The 17,689-nt window shown below is 47.5% G+C and overlaps 1 protein-coding gene across 2 annotated transcripts; it reads left to right on the top strand.

Annotated features, from left to right (window-relative positions):
- Positions 1-142: 142 nt before the first annotated feature.
- On the top strand, positions 143-14,172 carry LOC130389100 (NEDD4-binding protein 1-like). Of its 2 annotated transcripts, XR_008896498.1 has the most exons (13): positions 143-688; positions 1,892-2,119; positions 2,445-2,621; positions 2,757-3,319; positions 3,484-3,808; positions 4,042-4,416; positions 5,663-5,898; positions 8,884-9,014; positions 9,133-9,229; positions 9,573-9,680; positions 10,307-10,399; positions 10,490-13,212; positions 13,760-14,169. XR_008896498.1 is itself a non-coding variant. In XM_056598763.1 (12 exons), exons 1-12 carry the CDS (start codon positions 377-379, stop codon positions 10,890-10,892), a joined length of 3,048 nt encoding a protein of 1,015 aa, XP_056454738.1. In that variant the 5' UTR covers positions 143-376; the 3' UTR covers positions 10,893-14,172. The 2 variants fall into 2 exon arrangements, 1 of the variants encoding a protein (XP_056454738.1); XM_056598763.1 differs by having other exon boundaries at positions 10,490-14,172.
- Positions 14,173-17,689: the final 3,517 nt, after the last annotated feature.

Consider the following 17,689-nt stretch of genomic DNA (forward strand, 5'->3'; position numbering starts at 1 on the left):
TAGTTACATTTTTGCACAATTCTATTTGAATAAGAGAACATAATTATGTCATATCATAATGCCATATCGCTGCCATATTATTGCAACATGTTTTTCAAGTAGCTATAACAAGCGTTCGTAAATAATGATTAAAAAAATAACATGTGTCGTCTTTTGATGGCGTCATCACGGGGATTTTCCGGATACGTCGCACGGGGCTTCTCCATAACCGCGTTAGCTTAAATCCTCAAATATAAAAACCGTGGCTTTATTAACAAACCAACCTCAAAGGAGTACAGGGTAAGATAAACGAAGAGGACAGCTTTCTCACATGGCGACGAATGGACAAAATAACAAAGCGTCGGTGTGAACAGCGACAAGATTATTTGAAAACAGAATGTCAACAACGCGGCCCCTCCTCGGTATGAAACGAGTCACCGAGCTAAACTGTTCCGATCAGCCGACGAGCAGGCTCTCTGCAGCGGGCAGCCACCGAAAACAGGAACCCCCCACTGTCGACGAGTTTACAGTCCTGGAAGACAAACAAGAGGAGCTAAAATGTGCCAAACCCCGAGTCGAACAAGTTTTCAAGGTAGCTTTCACTATTATAGGTCTTCTGGACTGCACTGGACAATCGCATGGCAGCAAGATATCACGTCAGATTTGGTTGCAACTTAAAGGAAACAGAGACGACGTGTCAAAGGCTAAAGTAAGTGAAATACATAAATGCGTGTGTGTCGTTCGATGTTGTAATTTAGCCTGGAACTGTTCGTATTGAGACGGCCAATACCCAGTCATCAAATCATGTGTGTTTGTGCGTGCATTTCTCATTTATAGTTCATGTTGTCAATTAACTTGTCTACTGAACGTCATAGACATGACAGCCATTATTAATGGAGACGCCATCCGGCTTTTGATGGTTCTCTCCAATGAATGTGCATAGTAACTACTTATCTATTATTCCGTCAATTGACAACCTGATTACCTTGTTATGGGTCCTTGAGTGTGCAAGCAAAGTGGGGTCTATGGGGGTGATTCACATGTTGCAATCGGCTATAAAGTAGATTCTTGGCCAGTAACTCTGTCCCAGTTTAATAAAGTTCAACTTTTTCACCTTTGACTTGTTCGTTACACAGTAACAACCCTAGTGGCCTGAGAGCTTCCTATACTGTTGCAAAATACATAATACATGTATTTTAAAACCTACATTTAAAACACCGTCATGTGACACTTTTGCCTCCACTCCTCAGCACCAATGCAAGGAGAGTAATGGTGGCAATATAAATGAGGAATATGTTTGAAAGTACTCTGGATCAAACTTTATAGCTTAATTGGTTGGACAAATCCCATGATGCACACAATGCATCATGCAATCTTTTCTTAGTGATACTCCACCATTATGGGATGCCTTCAGAGAGTTGTAGTAAAGTTAAATCTTAAATAAACCTACCCTAACCATGACTAATCAGAACTGTTTATTGTCATGTCTCACAAACAAACATGTCTCTCTAGCTCTCGTGAGACATCATTGACTTGATTGTAAGTAGTAAAGTTGACACATCATGCCACACTGGTGTCACACATGAGAGAATGTGAGAATAAATGTATCTATTTTTAACTCCAAAGATACCCTTAGTTAATTTTAGTATCTTCAACATGGCTCTTAATGCTCCCTTTATTCAACAGAAAATCTGCCAATACTTTGACAAACCTAAACCTCCATACAAATAAGATATAACAAATAAATAAACTTCTGGACAGAACACAAATGAAGTATTCCTATTTCAGGATGAGTGGTATGAATGGTACAGAGGGGCACTATCGGTTTAAATAAAACCTGGTTCTTGGTCCTAAGTTGGTATGATTGGAAGGCACCAGTGAACTAGCTAACGCTTCCCTCTGCCCGGCGCAGGAGTATGTGAGGGGCTTGTGTGACCCAGAGCTGCAGGAGATAGAGCGATATCCGGTGGACATGCACTGCATCTTCGCCGGTGCCCGAGGACTCTTTCTAGACAGGCTGCTGCGGGACACCAGCGCGGAGGTCCTGGTGCCCGAACCAGGCCGCTTGCGACTTCTGGGTCGCGCTGAGCCCGTGGTGATGGCCCAGAGCAGAGTTCAACAGTTTGTGGCGCTGTTTCAGGTGGGCAGAATGCTTAAGCTCACTGTCTGTTTATAGCCAAAGAATGAGATCTCTGTTCCTGCTTTGATGAAAAATGAAAAGAATAAGGGACTATGTATCCTTGAGCCCATTGCTACATTCTTCTTAGCGATTTCTATCAGCATTCCATTTTAATCGAAGCCAATTTCATTTCTGGCAGTCGCATAAGCATGATTCAATTCAGTAAGAAGCTCTCAGGATATCCACTGTTTGTCAAGATCCGTTGAACACAATCAACTGCACCCTAAATCAGATTTTGAAAAAGCAAACTTACTCAAAACATGCCATTTTCCTGCCCGGTGTCCAGGAAAAGCGAAGCCTGCCTGGCGAGAGGGAGCCAGCCGTGAAACGGGCATTCAAGTCCTTCGTTGAGGAGAGGGACGACAAATACACCATGGAGCTGCTTCTGCTGCCCAGCGCCCTGAAGGAGGAGCTGCTGGGTCTGGCCCAGAGCCCCTCCAGCACACTGCCTGGCTCTTCCTTGGTCGGTGTCATATTAGATCTACATGGACAGTGTCGTTGGGTTGTGTCTACATTTCCACAACCCTATTTACATGGTGCTTAAAGTAATACTCTTGGGCTCATGTCTTCCTTTGCTTTTTCTCCGGCCCGTACCCAGGCTTCAGCCAGCGAGGGCCCGGCTGCCAGCCTGGCCGAGGCAGAGCAGGACCGCTCCCAGAGCAGCACGCCTGTGACGGAGCTCTCCAACCGCATCCTGGACACCAGCTTTGAGGAGAAGGGAGCCGGGGCCGGGCCCTCGTCAGGCGAGGATGGTAAAGCAGGGGGCGGGATAAGCCTTGGATCCGAGGCAGCGCACCTGAACGGCGTCCGGCCCTCCCACAAGCGGCGCTCCTCGGAGAGCGAGACCCGCGACACGAAGAGACAGTACTCCCTGGAGCGCTGCGAGGAGTCGCTGGAGAGGGAGAGGGAGCGGGAAATGGAGCAAGAGAGGCGGGACAGGGAGAGGGCGCGGGACTGGAGGGAGAGAGAGAGCCGCCTGACCGACAGCTGCAGGTCCAAAACGCCCGCCGCCTCGTTCTCGTCCCCGCTCTGCCCGTTGTCCTCGTCCAAAGCCAACACCATCGCGGGCCCCCTCCTTCTGGACTGCAGCGACAGCGCGCTGGACGACGGAGAGACCGTCAGCCCTGAAACCAACCTCCGCTGCCTCGTCAATTTCTTCAGGTGTTTATTGGATTGTAATGTCATGCTCAGAATCTAAAGACAAAGGTTTCTTGTTGTATTGTATAGAGTAGGAAAAGTTGAGGCCAAAATTATAAGTACGAGTTTGCAGATTTTGTGATTGGTCTCGGGGCTTGCGTCACTGAATGATTCTGGTTTCCTTCTAGAACCATGGGCTACCAGCAGGAAGTGGTGGAGCGCGTTGTTAAGGAGACCGGGCAGACGGAAGACACCTTCCTTGTGCTAGAGAGAATCGTTGAGGAGACCAAGCGCTTTGAACAAGAAGGACACGGAGGCGAGCAGGGAGCACAACGGTTCTCCTCCTCAGTAGCTTCATCCACTGTGTCCCGTGCCAAAGTCAAGGAGTGCGTTCCCAGCAAACTGTCGGCCGACACCACTGGCAAATTCCCTGGGAGCATTAAGCCTGCCCACAGCAATGGTCTCGGCCATCGGAGGCACTGTAGCAGCGGCGGAGAAACCAAAACTCAGCAGGTACCCCAAAACCCATCCTGCTATACCCCACCCTGAAGCTTATGGACAGATACATGGCACAGATAAAGTCCCCCAAAAATGTAAACAAAATGTGCTTTCCTAGCTGCGCATGGTCAGACATGTCTTTCTTATGCGTCTCTAATGTCACCGGTAGACGTATTTAAAGGTCAAACGTCTTCCTCTGGCAAAATGAGACGATAACAAGACTAATGGAGGAACCGCTTGAATTTCAGGCCACCACGATCAGGAGGAGCTCTACGGGGCAGGGGGGCGCCGGGAGCTGTGACGTCATCACCATCGACGACGACGACGACGACGACGGGGACCCCGTCGCCACGGACACCACAACGCCAGGGAGAGGCGCTTCCCGGCTCACCGCCATGGAACACCTGGACTCGCAGTCGGGGTCGAGAACGGACTACCTGGCGAGAGGAGCGGGGGGAAGCACGGCCAGGGACCACCTGACCCGGGCCGGCGGGACTCAGACCCTGGGCGGCCAGGTCAAGGTGGAGACGGTGACCGCCCTGCGTAGCGTCCCTCAGCGGCTGACCGGCCCCCACGCCACCCCCTCCGCCACCCCCTCCTCCACCGCTCCCACCTCCTCAAATGTAGGTGTTCCAAGAGGGAGTTCCGAGCGGCCGCTTCCTCTTCCGATGGCTGCTTCCCGACAACATCCCTTTTTTTCTTCTGCTTTTCTTCACTTGAGTTGTATTCTCGGACTAGCTGGTGCTCTAGGCATCAGAGCATTAAGCCAGATTGTATTAAGCCTCAAGCATTTGACCTTTGAGGCCACAAGTGCATGGAAATGTAAAACTAATGAACTTTTGAGTGAGAGAATAATTATAATGACGGCAATAATTTGACCTGTACATACAAAGAAAACAATACACAACGTTGCAGAAATGGCCAAAATGAAAGCCCTGATATTTTTCAGGGCTTTCATTGCTCACGTGTTCTTTTTGAATACCCATGTCCATATTGACTCAATGGTTCTAAACGTTGAGCTCTCTGCTTCCATGCTTGCTTTGGCTCTGGTTTATCTGCAAGAGGAGGAGTGCTGCATCAGACACAACAAGCGCTTTCTTTAGGGCTGGGTAATGCCAGGTACCTTTTCAACTCAGTTTGATTCTTTAGGCCTTGATTCGATTCGATTTCGATTCGATATTGATCCAATTGATTCGATATCGATTCAATAATGCGTGCAGATGACAAAAATACTCAAATATTATTTAGAATTAACCATTTCAAACTGAATTAACCTCTTCATTGTGCTTTAACTAGCAAAAGGGAATGCACCATTGTATAGTACTTTTCCTGGGATAAACTTGCAGCATAAAAGTAATAATCATAACATGGACAAATGTAAAAGGGCATGTCAATTTAGGCATACTCACTTCTAGATTACAATGTATGCTTCTTTATTATTTTTATTTTTTTAATGGAAATAATCAATATAAAAAAATGTCTGAATCGAGAACAATAAATTGAATCTATATTTTTACCCAGCCCTAGCTTTCTTCATAGGACGGTCATGGCTGCGGTTTTGGTGCAGCTCCTGTTTGACTTCAGTATGTTAGCTGTTCAATAACGAGTTGGTAGTTACTGAGTCGATCTTTGGCAGGTCATGGAAAACACATTATTTTGTTCACAGGTTAGTTGGTTTCTGTCAATCACATGACAGTATGACACACATTCCTTTACCTTGTGCAATGGTTTCTGTGTTATCTGTGTTGTCACGGAATGATAACACAGAGGGCCACATTGTTCCCTCAGGCCTGCCTCATGTTTAACACACAGAGGAATGCCTCGTCACATGATTTAACCGGCTCTTATCGTCTTTTGTCATTCCTTCAGACGGCCAATCCCAAGTTCCGGCACTCTGCGTTGTTGTACCTGACCGTCGGACATGCGGGTTCCCAAGGCAGCAGGGTGCAGCCCCCCGCTGTCGGCGACCCATCCATATCGCCGGTGACGGGTCTGGCCCGCTTCCACCAGTCCCTGCGGACGCCGTACACCCTGTCGCTGCCCAATGAGCCAGGCCGGGCCGAGCTCCGGCACATCATCATTGACGGAAGCAACGTGGCCATGGCGTGAGTCACTCGCCCACACACACCCACAAATAACAAGCACGCACATCACAGACTCAAACAGGCCCCTACAGGTTTGTTATTTATATTTAAACACTAGTGATGAGTTAAAATGTGGCATCCTTTGTTGTGACAATCCAAAATAAGCCTAAAACCCTAATTAGTTTTGCCACATCATCGTTGGAGAAAAACTTAGCCTGGTGAGACCATCCTGATCTGGCAAGGTCCCCATTTTTCCTGCTCTCTGCAGATCAGTCTTGCCTCGATCCTGTTGAAAATAAACAAAGTGCAGCAATCAAAAAAGTTTTTAAGTAGACTGAATCATGTCATTATGTAAGGATGAACAGATACCTGCACAGCAGGATTATCTCAGAGAAGAAAATATTGTTTTTTTACTTCCATACTGATGGAAGTGGAAGTAAGACAAAATATTGTCGAGGCCTCTCCCATATTTGGAAATCAATTGCTGCCCTGCCAAGGCCAGACTGATATTAATTGACAAACCTGAATATTTAGACAGTCTCACAAGGTGGGTCAACATTTTTACTGTTGTGTACCGTCGGATTTGGTGGATCATTATCGAGTGCACACTTTCGCTCATCTTTCACCCATGCCTTTGTGCGTCAACGACTGACAGCTTTCTAACATTTAGACAGGGCTATCTTATTCACTGTGGATTTTCAATTTACAAATATTTTGTCTAAACCCCTCAAATGAGTCAGAACTTGTCCAACTAATATAATGACTTAATTTGTAGAAATCCAGTGAATCCCACTGTCCGGAAGCATTGTCAATTAATTAGCTTTTTCAATTTCTGCTTAATCTTGTATCCTGTTACTTCTTATCTTCACAACCTCTTTTCAACCGCCTCCTCCTCTCGCTTTGAATAATGAATACCTAACTCTATGGGGAGATTTTTCAAAGAAAGATGCTGTTTCAATTAAATGCATGAAACTGTAATTTCCCCGAGGGAAAATTCTCTGAAGCAAGCAGATTAAAGGGACTAACAAAAACGGGACAGATAAGACACAAGAGACGAAGAGTGGTGTTCGATTTCAGTTTATTTGTAAGCTGTTAGTATACACTCTGCGTTGTGCATTTTCATTGTAGTAGTAACTCTTGAAGTTGAAATCAAGGCTGCTTGACAGGTTGCATCAGAGGGTCTAATAGATGGTTTATTACAGGATTTATTACAGGATTTAATACAGGCTGTCAATCCCTCTTCTCACCGAAACCAAAGGTTTGGCGCGAAGATTATACTAAAGAATATCTGAATCACAAAAGAAGAGATGCAGTGATAGTGGCATATGGCCATGGCTATGACCCAGACGGCCTGGCACCGACCATTTGATTCGTCCTTGTAGGAACATAAACAAATTGAGGTTTGTTGGAATTAACACCTCGTATCAGTTGGAGAGTCACTGGCCCGTCCCCACATTAAGAGATGTGAACACAGAGTGACGCCAACATTCTACAGTGGCAACCCCCATATGGTGGCAGAGACAGTACAGTTCATAGCCGAGAAAAATATAGGGGCTAAAATACTGTCTACATATTGTAGCCCCTGGCCAGAGATCAATGGCTTGATGCATGGCCAATGCTGCCCATGTCTAAAAGTTTAGCAAAGACGGTTACATTTATTTATTAAGATTATCAAATCCTCTTTGTACCTTTTTTGTTTTCTCAAAATGAAGCCATTGCTCTTTCACCCCTCGGGTTAGACAAAGATATCTTTCACTACACTTCCTTCCACCACCTCAAAGGCTTCTTCTTCCTCTCCATCTCTGTTGCAGCGCTGCAATGCACAGGCTTATCAGTAGTTTTAAACCTTGGGTAAATATGGACTCTTGGTCCTAGTGTCATCTCTTCCTGTTTCTGATTTCTGCGGTACATGCACTTGGGGACTTCCCTGACGTTGCGTAGCAGCTTCAACAACAAGCTCAAACTTTGTATGTTTGCGTGTGCTCGCCTCCATGCAAATCTTGCGCTGCATCACTCTCGCTGCACAAGGTTGAGCACTCTTCACAAGCCCACATTCTATGATCCATTGTCCTGGATCCTGGGTACTGGGTCTAGTTGAATGACTAGAGGTGAGACTGTGAGTCTAAGCAATCAGCAACATTTAGTAATTCCCTTCATTAAAAGTGTTGCACTTCATTAACCGAGTGACCCGAACTCGGAGGCAGGTTTCACACAATACTTTTGTAGTTATCACAATTAGGACAATCCTTATAGAATATGGGGGAAATTGGGGCTCCATTGACCTCACTGAAACTAGGTGTAACGATGTTCAATGTACCTCCATGAAAACCCCCATCCATGTACGCACGGGGGAATTTGGGTTAAAAATAATCCCATAGGCAGGTGATCTTGTATCATCCCTCATCATCAACCTGCTGTATTGCCGGCTTTGTCGTCCGTCGTTGTTGTTGTCGTTTTGGGTTACCCTGGAAACCGCTTGGCGTGCCATTTATCGACTGACGTGCATTGTTTGGGTATTTGCATGTCTCGCCTCTGGGATCTGGGTCACCTCGTGGCCCTCTCTCTATCACGTCACAGGGTGATACCAACCCTTTAAGGAACAGGATGCTGATGTGCGTGCACACGTGCTGCTACCAGGGTTTTTTGTCTGTGTTCTTTTTTTAACGAGCTTGAACGAAACTCCGAAAGCCACAATTACAATTGTCCTCTTAACATGCTCATTTTATCTTGGGAATCATCGCTCAGCGTTTATACGTATGCTTTAGAATTGCTTTATGTTATCAACCAACATGCTTCCCATGTTTGTTTATATTATGATACAATTTATGTTATGATAAAATTCTGACCTGAAAATAATCTGCTAGATTATTTGATGCTCAAATGAACATCAAACTTCCACAGAGACTTTTATTTACCTTTATGAACCGATCAGAAAAGCCTGACTGTAGCCAACCTGTGGGTGCACTCCCATTGTCAACCATCGTCTTATGTCTCTGTCCCTCTCAGACACGGGCTCCGTCGCTTCTTCTCGTGTCGAGGTATCGCGCTGGCTGTGGAGGCCTTCTGGCGTCGGGGCCACCGGGAGATCACCGTCTTTGTCCCCCAGTGGCGGCAGAAAAGGGACCGGCTTACCATAGGTACAGTACAGTATAGTATGTGCGTGCTGAGCTGGGGCTGGGTGCTGTGCGAGGGAGCATGTGGTGATGCACGCGTGCATAGATGCTAAGCGTGGCCTGTCCTTTTTTTGTTCTCTAGAGCAACACTTTCTGAATCAGCTGGAGAACCTGAGGCTGCTCTCCTTCACCCCGTCCAGGGAGGTCTGTGGTCGGAGGATAGCCTCCCATGACGACAGGTGCGTTATCCCCATCCATGCATTCACTCTCTCCAGCTGTTCCCCTCCCTGCAGCTGTTCCCCTCCCTCCAGAATGTGGTGTTAGGGGCCACTAGGAGCAAGCTCCCGGCTAGCAGATGGATGAGGTCAGCGATAGGAGAGATTAAATATGGGTCTGGATGGTTGACGTGAGCATTGAAATTTGCCTGGTTGACGTATGGTGACTCGTTCCTCATTCCAAATTACTGATCAATTTCGCTTCAAATTGTTTTAAGCAGTAAGCGAAACTCAAATAATGATGCTGCTCGGCTGGAAATAGGTAAGGAGCCTGTCACTTAATGACCCCAACCTATTCAATCAACAGGTTCCTGCTCCACTTGGCCGAGAAAACGGAGGGGGTAATCGTAACCAACGACAACCTGAGGGACTTTGTCGACACGTCGGTGGCCTGGCTTCACATCATCAAGGAGAGGTTTGTGACACGTTCGGTCATGACTTTTAGGGAGCACTGTTTAGTGCCATTGCTGATCTAGATTGTTTTTTCTTACTTATTCACAACTGCATATCTGTGACTGTTGTCAAAGATATGTGCTTGTTGATGCACACGGGTACATCTTCCTAATGCTAATGTCAAGCGAGTTTTGGGATGAGGTTGTGGCGCCCTCTAGGGGTATTTCCACACATTCCAGAAACGAATGCATGACTATTAGGCCACTGCCCTACAGTAGGCTTAACGTTTCACCCATTCGCCACACATACGCTGACATGTTGTACATTGCTTATTCATTGCTCAATTCTGGTGTAGTTTACGGTTCTTTTACGGTTCAGATTCTTGTTTTCTGGCTGCTGGTCATGTCTAGTGGTAAGAGCTCTGTTGAGCATCCTCTTGAGCTCACAGTTACATTATCAGCGCAATGGAAAGGTTCCACCAGTGAAGGGATTGTTTAATGCAACACTGAGAAAACCCTGGAAAAAGATGGCCGGAAATGTACTTGCTGGACCAGGAATTGTCCATTGCTTGCTGCCACCCTAGTAGGAGAATAGCCTAGGCTTTTGGACAAGACGCAATAAACTTATTTTGGTTGTTGCCCCCCCCAGGCTGCTTCCCTTCACCTTTGTGGAGGACCACTTCATGATACCAGACGACCCTCTTGGGAGGCATGGTCCACACCTGGAGCTGTTCCTGCGCAAGTAAGTTCCAACAACAAGGACATAATCGATCCGTTGAAATGGCTTCCAAGGAGGGGGACCAAACCTCTCCACTCCCCGTCTGTTTGTTAGGCGGAGCACCTTTACTCCTCCACCAAGGAGACGAGCAGACGCCCAGACCCCAAACCAACAGCAACACCCCCAACAGCAGCCAGCCTACGGCCAGGACCCGCAGAACTCCTCCGCTTCGCCATGGCCCCAGCCGGCCCACGGCAGACCCCAGCCCACCTGGCCTCAAAAGGGACCCCCGGAGTGGCACCCACCACCCCACCGCTCGCCTTCCCCTTCCACCTCCCGGGCGCCGACGCTGACGGCGCCACCGCCGCCTCCGCAGCGCTCGCAGGCGGAGACCCTGGAGCTGAAGGCCAAGCTGTACGACATCTTCCCCGAGCAGAAGCAGCGCATCGACCGGATCCTAAGTGACAACCCCTACATGAGGGACCTGAACGCCCTGTCTGGCCTGCTGCTGGGATAGATGGAAACACGCGCCCACAGCAACACGGCACTGTTGGGGTATAGCGACAACATGCTCATTATACGCTTATGGCCACACCAACCGAAATGTGTTTTCATACCTTTTCACAGGTTCCGCTCGGGGGAGGAAGAGAGAGAGAGAGAGAAACACAGATTATTTTTTTCCTATTTAAATTAAAGAGTTTGATCACCAAACGAGCTGCTATTGAGAAAGTTATTTGTTGGACTTGCTTCTCCCCCTCCACCCCTCCTAAACATTCAGTAATCTTATTTGATGAAGCTCAACAACACTTGCATCGACTGAGCTAAATCATTAGCCCTTTGCACAAATTGCACCTTTCTAAAGACCAGGGCTGTGATCTTGAAACCGCAGGATTTTGCTGACATGTGGGACCAGAAGTAATAATTGATTTTGGTCGAAGACAGCACAATGGTCCTGAAAAGACAAACCTGGCATCCATTACAGAGGCCGGTTCCTTATGTCCCAAGTTCAAGACTTCCCTGAGACCCTATGGACAGTTGTCATGCATCTCACAAAAGAGTATTTATGAATTGGTTCTTTTTCTACAAATGGCTTCTAAATAATTATGTTGAGCGTTCCTACCCTTGTTTCATTTGTTGAAGAATGTGAGGTAAAGTCTGCATTTGCTTCCAGGGATTTTGGTTTTAGAATTGAAATACAGGGGATACTGATTTTGAATAATTAATTGCTGTGAGATTTATTGTCAGGTTTAGCCTTTCTTTTGGTTAACTTGTCAGCTACAGATTTAGAGTTGAAATTCGATTCCAAAAGGATTTATGCTGCCATTAAACCAGTTCCTATCATCATCCTTGCTCCGGCGGATACATATTTCTATACAATCCAATGCCTTTCTTTGCTGTTTTGAATGGTTTTCTGTAATTATTTGATTGCCTTGATTTCAGTTTAAAATATAAATTGTTTGAGCATATACAGATAAGCTCAACTTTGGCCAAGAGATTTGAAATCCTTTTCTTTACCTTGAAATTGTCTTTATTGGCGGGGTTTTCTGTGTCTGCAAAAAATCAAAGAAATCTTTAATTTTTTCATGTAGCAATTCGATTCATCCTAGGTCTAGTAATACCTGTTATGACTATTGCTAAACCCCAGTGCAGGGCATCTCCATGCCCTTGGATTACAGTTTGGTTTAAAGTAAAGCCTTGTCTTTACGCAATCTCTCCATTGCTCCATCTGTTCTAAGGTGGCTCAACACAGGGTGTATGTTCCTTTTTACTCATTTATAGAATAATGGGGTGGAAAGTTACAAGATGGTTATGGAATCTAAAACTTAATTGAAATAACTAGGTGAGTACAATTATTGGGTTTAAGTATTTCCCTTAAACTTGGTTTGTTTTGATCTTCAACTCCAATAGAGAATGTTTTCTGCACTGCCCCCCCCCCCCCCCACCCGGAGCTATTGCTAATATGCACTGAATTTGGTTAATCTACTTAACGGACATCAGGAAGTTGATGTACTCATTTGTCTGTTCTACTTCATTTTTCATGTACATTGTTGATTTTCTAAAATCTTTATTTGTTATGGCCAAACTGCACAAATGTTTTTCTGTATCTGTTTATTGAAATACAGCATATTGTGACTATCGTTCTTTTTGCCATTTCTCGGAACAAGCAAGCTTCTTATAGGTCCGACTACAAGTCACTGGATTATTTTCAGTTTGGTGTCAAGCATCTGCTGCTACACATGACCATCCACTAGGGAGCGATGTGCACCAACTATCAATGTTTCACCTGCGCCTTTCAACAGATCATCCTCGTATAGTATTATTGTATCCAGCTTTTAGTTATCGAGCAGCATGTCCGATAGTGTCAACAGAAAGGGCATGTTGTACCAGACCAGAGTTATCCCTAAATTCGTTTTGTGGTCTAAATGAAGAACAAGTTATCCAAATACTGACCCACAGATATTGTTAAAATTGTGCAGAGGAATACTGTCTGGCCATGTGTAGTATAATTAGTTCATCCATCAAACCGTATTCAGTGAATACCCATATTGCAGTCTTTACGTGGGGAGATATTTAGGGACTGCTGTTCTAATGATGCCCTTTTATCCCTCTCTGGTTATTTGTCTGCCTGGCTTCTGGGGTAAAGCTTATATGGTTTATGAGCCAGGCTGCCTGAAAGTCATTTATAATATGGACGCCAAGATTTAAAGTCGTATGAGGCACTGATATCTTCATTTTTATTTTTTGCAGGAAATAGACCACAAATGGAGACAATTGATTAAAGAACATCTTGCGCTTCGTTGTTTGTTCGTTTCAAACAGGCAGAATCATCTTTAAAGGTAATATATTATACCACCACCAGGTGTGTGTGTGTGTGTGTGTGTGTGTGATTAGCCGTTGCACGCCGTTCTAAAAATCAGCCTCTTCTGACGTCACAAGTGGGCGTGTCCACCTCTATGTATGACAGATGAGCAACGTTTGCTACAGTCCGCTGGTAAGGCTGGTACATTGATCTATCCAGCACACATCTCACAGCTGGTGGTATATATTTTAAGCACTCTGGTCACCTTTAGGCACGTTGATCTGACTCGCACAAGTAGTGGACTAGTCTTTCTAAAGACATTCAATGATTTTCTATTTGACTTCTTTCTTTGACATTCAGAGTCTAGCATGTAAACGTGATTATATTGGGCCACGATGATGACCTTTTTCTTCTCAATTAGCCAATGCTGATCGGCAGCAGTAGAACTTAGACTTATAGTATTGTTACTGTTAATGAAGGCCCCATGTTTGTCATTATTAAGACTATAATGTTGCTGTTTATCTTAAACTTAACTAGTTATATTGATGCCAAGTTTTAAGCTAATTGTGATTTTACATACACAGGTCAAGTAAAGGTCCTTCTCCTGGAACCGTCACCTTATCGTGGTGGAGAGGTTTGCGTGTCCCTGTGAACCTGAGAGCTGTGTTGTCTGGAGCCTTGTGCTCCTGGTAGGGTCTCTCATGGCAGAGTGGTCTCAGGTGAGGGGCCAGACTAAGAATGGTTCAAAAAACTCCAATGAATAACGGAAGAAGAGGAGATGTGACCCGGCCCGGAAGAAGCCCGGGGCCCCCGTCTGGAGCCAGGCCCAGACGGAGGGCTCGTTGGCGAGCGCCTGGTGGCCGGGTTTGCCACGGAGCCCGGTCGGGCACAGCCCGAACAAACTACGTGGCACCCCCCCTCTCTTCATCCCATGGGCCCACCACCTGTGGGAAGACCCGTTGGGGTCGGGTGCGCAGCCACATGGGTGGCAGCGAAGGTCAGGGGTCTCGACGGACCAGACCCGGGCGGCAGAAGCTGGCTCTGGGGACGTGGAACGTCACCTCGCTGTGGGGAAAGGAACCGGAGCTTGTGAGGGAGGTGGAGCGCTATCAGTTAGATCTGGTGGGGCTTACCTCCACGCACAGTCTCAGCTCTGGTACCGTACTCCTGGATAAGGGTTGGACTCTATTCTTCTCCGGAGTTGCCGAGGGCGTGAGGCGCCGGGTGGGTGTGGGGATACTCATAAATCCCCGGCTGAGCGCCGCGGTGTTGGAGTTTACCCCGGTAGACGAGAGGGTCGCCTCCCTGCGCCTAAGGGTTGTAGGGGGGAAAACTCTGACTGTTGTTTGTGCGTATGCACCAAACAGCAGCTCAGATTACTCGGCCTTCTTGGAGACCCTGAATGGAGTCCTGTATGGGGCTCCAGTAGGGGACTCCGTAGTTCTGCTGGGAGACTTCAACGCCCACGTGGGCAACGATGGAGACACCTGGAGAGGCGTGGTGGGGAGGAACGGCCTCCCTGATCTAAACCCGAGCGGTCGTTTGTTATTGGACTTCTGTGCTAGTCATGGATTATCCATAACAAACACCATGTTCGAACATAAGGGTGCTCATAAGTGTACCTGGTACCAGAGTACCCTAGGCCGAAGATCGATGATCGATTTCGTGATCGTGTCATCTGATCTGAGGCCGCATGTTTTGGACACTCGGGTAAAGAGAGGGGCGGAACTGTCAACCGACCACCATCTGGTTGTGAGTTGGATCAGGGAATGGGGGAAATTTCCGGATAGACCTGGTAAGCCCAAACGAGTAGTGCGGGTGAACTGGGAACGTCTGGAGGAGGCCCCCGTCCTAGGTATCTTCAACTCACACCTCCGGCGGAGCTTTTCTGGCATTCCTGTGGAGGTTGGGGGCAACCTGGAGGACTCCTGACTCGGTTGCAGGGTACCGACAGGCTCGAAGGGCTGCAGCGGCTGCCGTGTCGGAGGCTAAGCAGCGGGTGTGGGAGAAGTTCGGAGAGGCCATGGAGAAGGACTTTCGGTCGACACCAAAGTGTTTCTGGAAGACTATCCGGCACCTCAGGAGGGGGAAACGGGGAACCATCCAAGCTGTGTACAGTAAGGATGGGACTCTGTTGACCTCAACTGAGGAGGTCGTCGGATGTTGGAAGGAACACTTTGAGGAACTCCTGAATCCGCAAAACACGCCGTCTATGTTGGAGGCAGAACTCGAGGTTGATGGTGTTTCGTCGTCAGTTTCCCTGGTGGAGGTCACTGAGGTAGTCAAACATCTCCGCAGTGGCAAAGCCCCAGGGATTGATGAGATCCAGCCAGAAATGCTAAAGGCTCTTGGTGTTGAGGGGCTGTCATGGTTGACACGCCTATTCAACATCGCGTGGGAGTCGGGTACAGTGCCAAAGGAGTGGCAAACCGGGGTGGTGGTTCCCCTGTTCAAAAAGGGGGACCAGAGAGTGTGTGCCAATTACCGGGGTATCACACTTCTCAGCCTCCCTGGTAAAGTCTACTCCAAGGTGCTGAAAAGGAGGGTTCGGCCGATCGTCGAACCTCAGATTGAAGAGGAACAATGCGGTTTTCGCCCCGGACGTGGAACTACGGACCAGCTCTTCACTCTCGCAAGGATCCTGGAGGGGGCCTGGGAGTATGCCCATCCGGTCTACATGTGTTTTGTGGATCTGGAGAAGGCGTATGACCGGGTCCCCCGGGAGAAACTGTGGGAGGTGCTGCGGGAGTATGGGGTAAGGGGGTCTATCCTCAGGGCCATCCAATCTTTGTACTCCCAAAGCGAGAGCTGTGTTCGTGTTCTGTTTGTCAGTTTCGTTCTCAGTGGGTGCTGGTCTCCGCCAGGGCTGCGCCTTGTCACCAATCCTGTTTGTGATATACATGGACAGGATATCGAGGCGTAGTCGTGGTGGGGAGGGGTTACAGTTCGGTGGTCTGAGGATCTCGTCACTGCTTTTTGCAGATGATGTGGTCCTCATTGGATCATCGGCCTGTGACCTTCAGCACTCACTGGATCGACTGGCGGCCGAGTGTGAAGCGGCTGGGATGAGGATCAGCACCGCTAAATCTGAGGCCATGACTCTTAGCAGGAAACCGGTGGATTGCTTACTCCGGGTAGGAAATGAGTCCTTAGCCCAAGTGAAGGAGTTCAAGTACCTCGGGGTCTTGTTCGCGAGTGAGGGTACTATGGAGCGTGAGATTGGCCGGAGAATCTGAGCAGGGGGGGCGGTATTGCGTTCGCTTTACCGCACCGTTGTAACGAAAAGAGAGCTGAGCCGCAAGGCAAAGCTCTCGATCTACCGGTCGATCTTCGTTCCTATCCTCACCTATGGTCATGAGGGCTGGGTGATGACCGAAAGGACGAGATCGCGGGTACAAGCGGCCGAGATGAGTTTTCTCAGAAGGGTGGCTGGCGTCTCCCTTAGGGATAGGGTGAGAAGCTCAGCCATCCGTGAGGAACTCGGATTAGAGCCGCTGCTCCTTTACTTAGAAAGGAGTCAGCTGAGGTGGTTTCGGGCATCTGGTAAGGATGCCCACTGGGCGCCTTCCTTGGGAGGTGTTTCAGGCACGTCCAGTGGGGAGGAGACCTCGGGGAAGACCCAGGACTAGGTGGAGAGATTATATCTCAACACTGGCCTGGGAACGCCTCGGGATCCCCCTGTCAGAGCTGGTCAATGTGGCCCGGGAAAGGGAAGTCTGGGGCCCCCTGCTTGAGCTGCTCCCCCCGCGACCCGACCCCGGATAAGCGGATGAGGATGAGGATGAGGTCAAGTAAAGCTGTACTTCCTATAAGCAGCATGGCAGCAACGAGTGGACTTTTTTTCTTTCAGTCTTGGTTCTCTCAAGTAATTAGTTAGTTAAGCCTACATAAGTCTTATGAGTTGGACTCAAACGTAAATCTAGCTTTTTACTTATTTTGTTGTGCGTCCGATAAAATATACATGTGCTTTTCCATTATGAGTCTGATCATTCACGCCACACAGAAGAGATTGAGCAAATGAGGACAGTCCGAAAATAAATTATGATCTACGATGCTCATGATCATCCCACTGCTTATCAAAGATGTGCTTCTGAAAGGGTTAGGCAGGGAAGGCTAAGTTGTTAAGAAAAGGTTAAACAACCATTCTCCTGAGAAAAGATGTGCAATCATCAAACGTGTGCCCTTGCACAAATCATACATGTTGAGTTGATCGACTATATAAAGTAGAAATGCATTTGATAACAAAATATTTATTCTTAGCAGTACAACATATTGCTGTATTCTCAAGTGATATCTTCAAGTTCATGAGGTTTCACAATTTGGGTGGCTTTTTCCATTTGTATGCCTCCTTGTTCTTAGCATCAAACGTTCATCTGGCAAAGGACGAGACCGACCTCTTAAACCAACTTTACTTGAAAGAAACCTCTGGATTCAATGGTAAGGAGCCCCCCTGGGGTCACACATGCAGTCACAGACTGCATGTGTGACCCCTAACCTAACCCTAACCCTAACCC

This window comes from Gadus chalcogrammus, chromosome 9 (genome assembly GCF_026213295.1).
Source record: "Gadus chalcogrammus isolate NIFS_2021 chromosome 9, NIFS_Gcha_1.0, whole genome shotgun sequence".
Lineage (NCBI taxonomy): Eukaryota > Metazoa > Chordata > Actinopteri > Gadiformes > Gadidae > Gadus > Gadus chalcogrammus.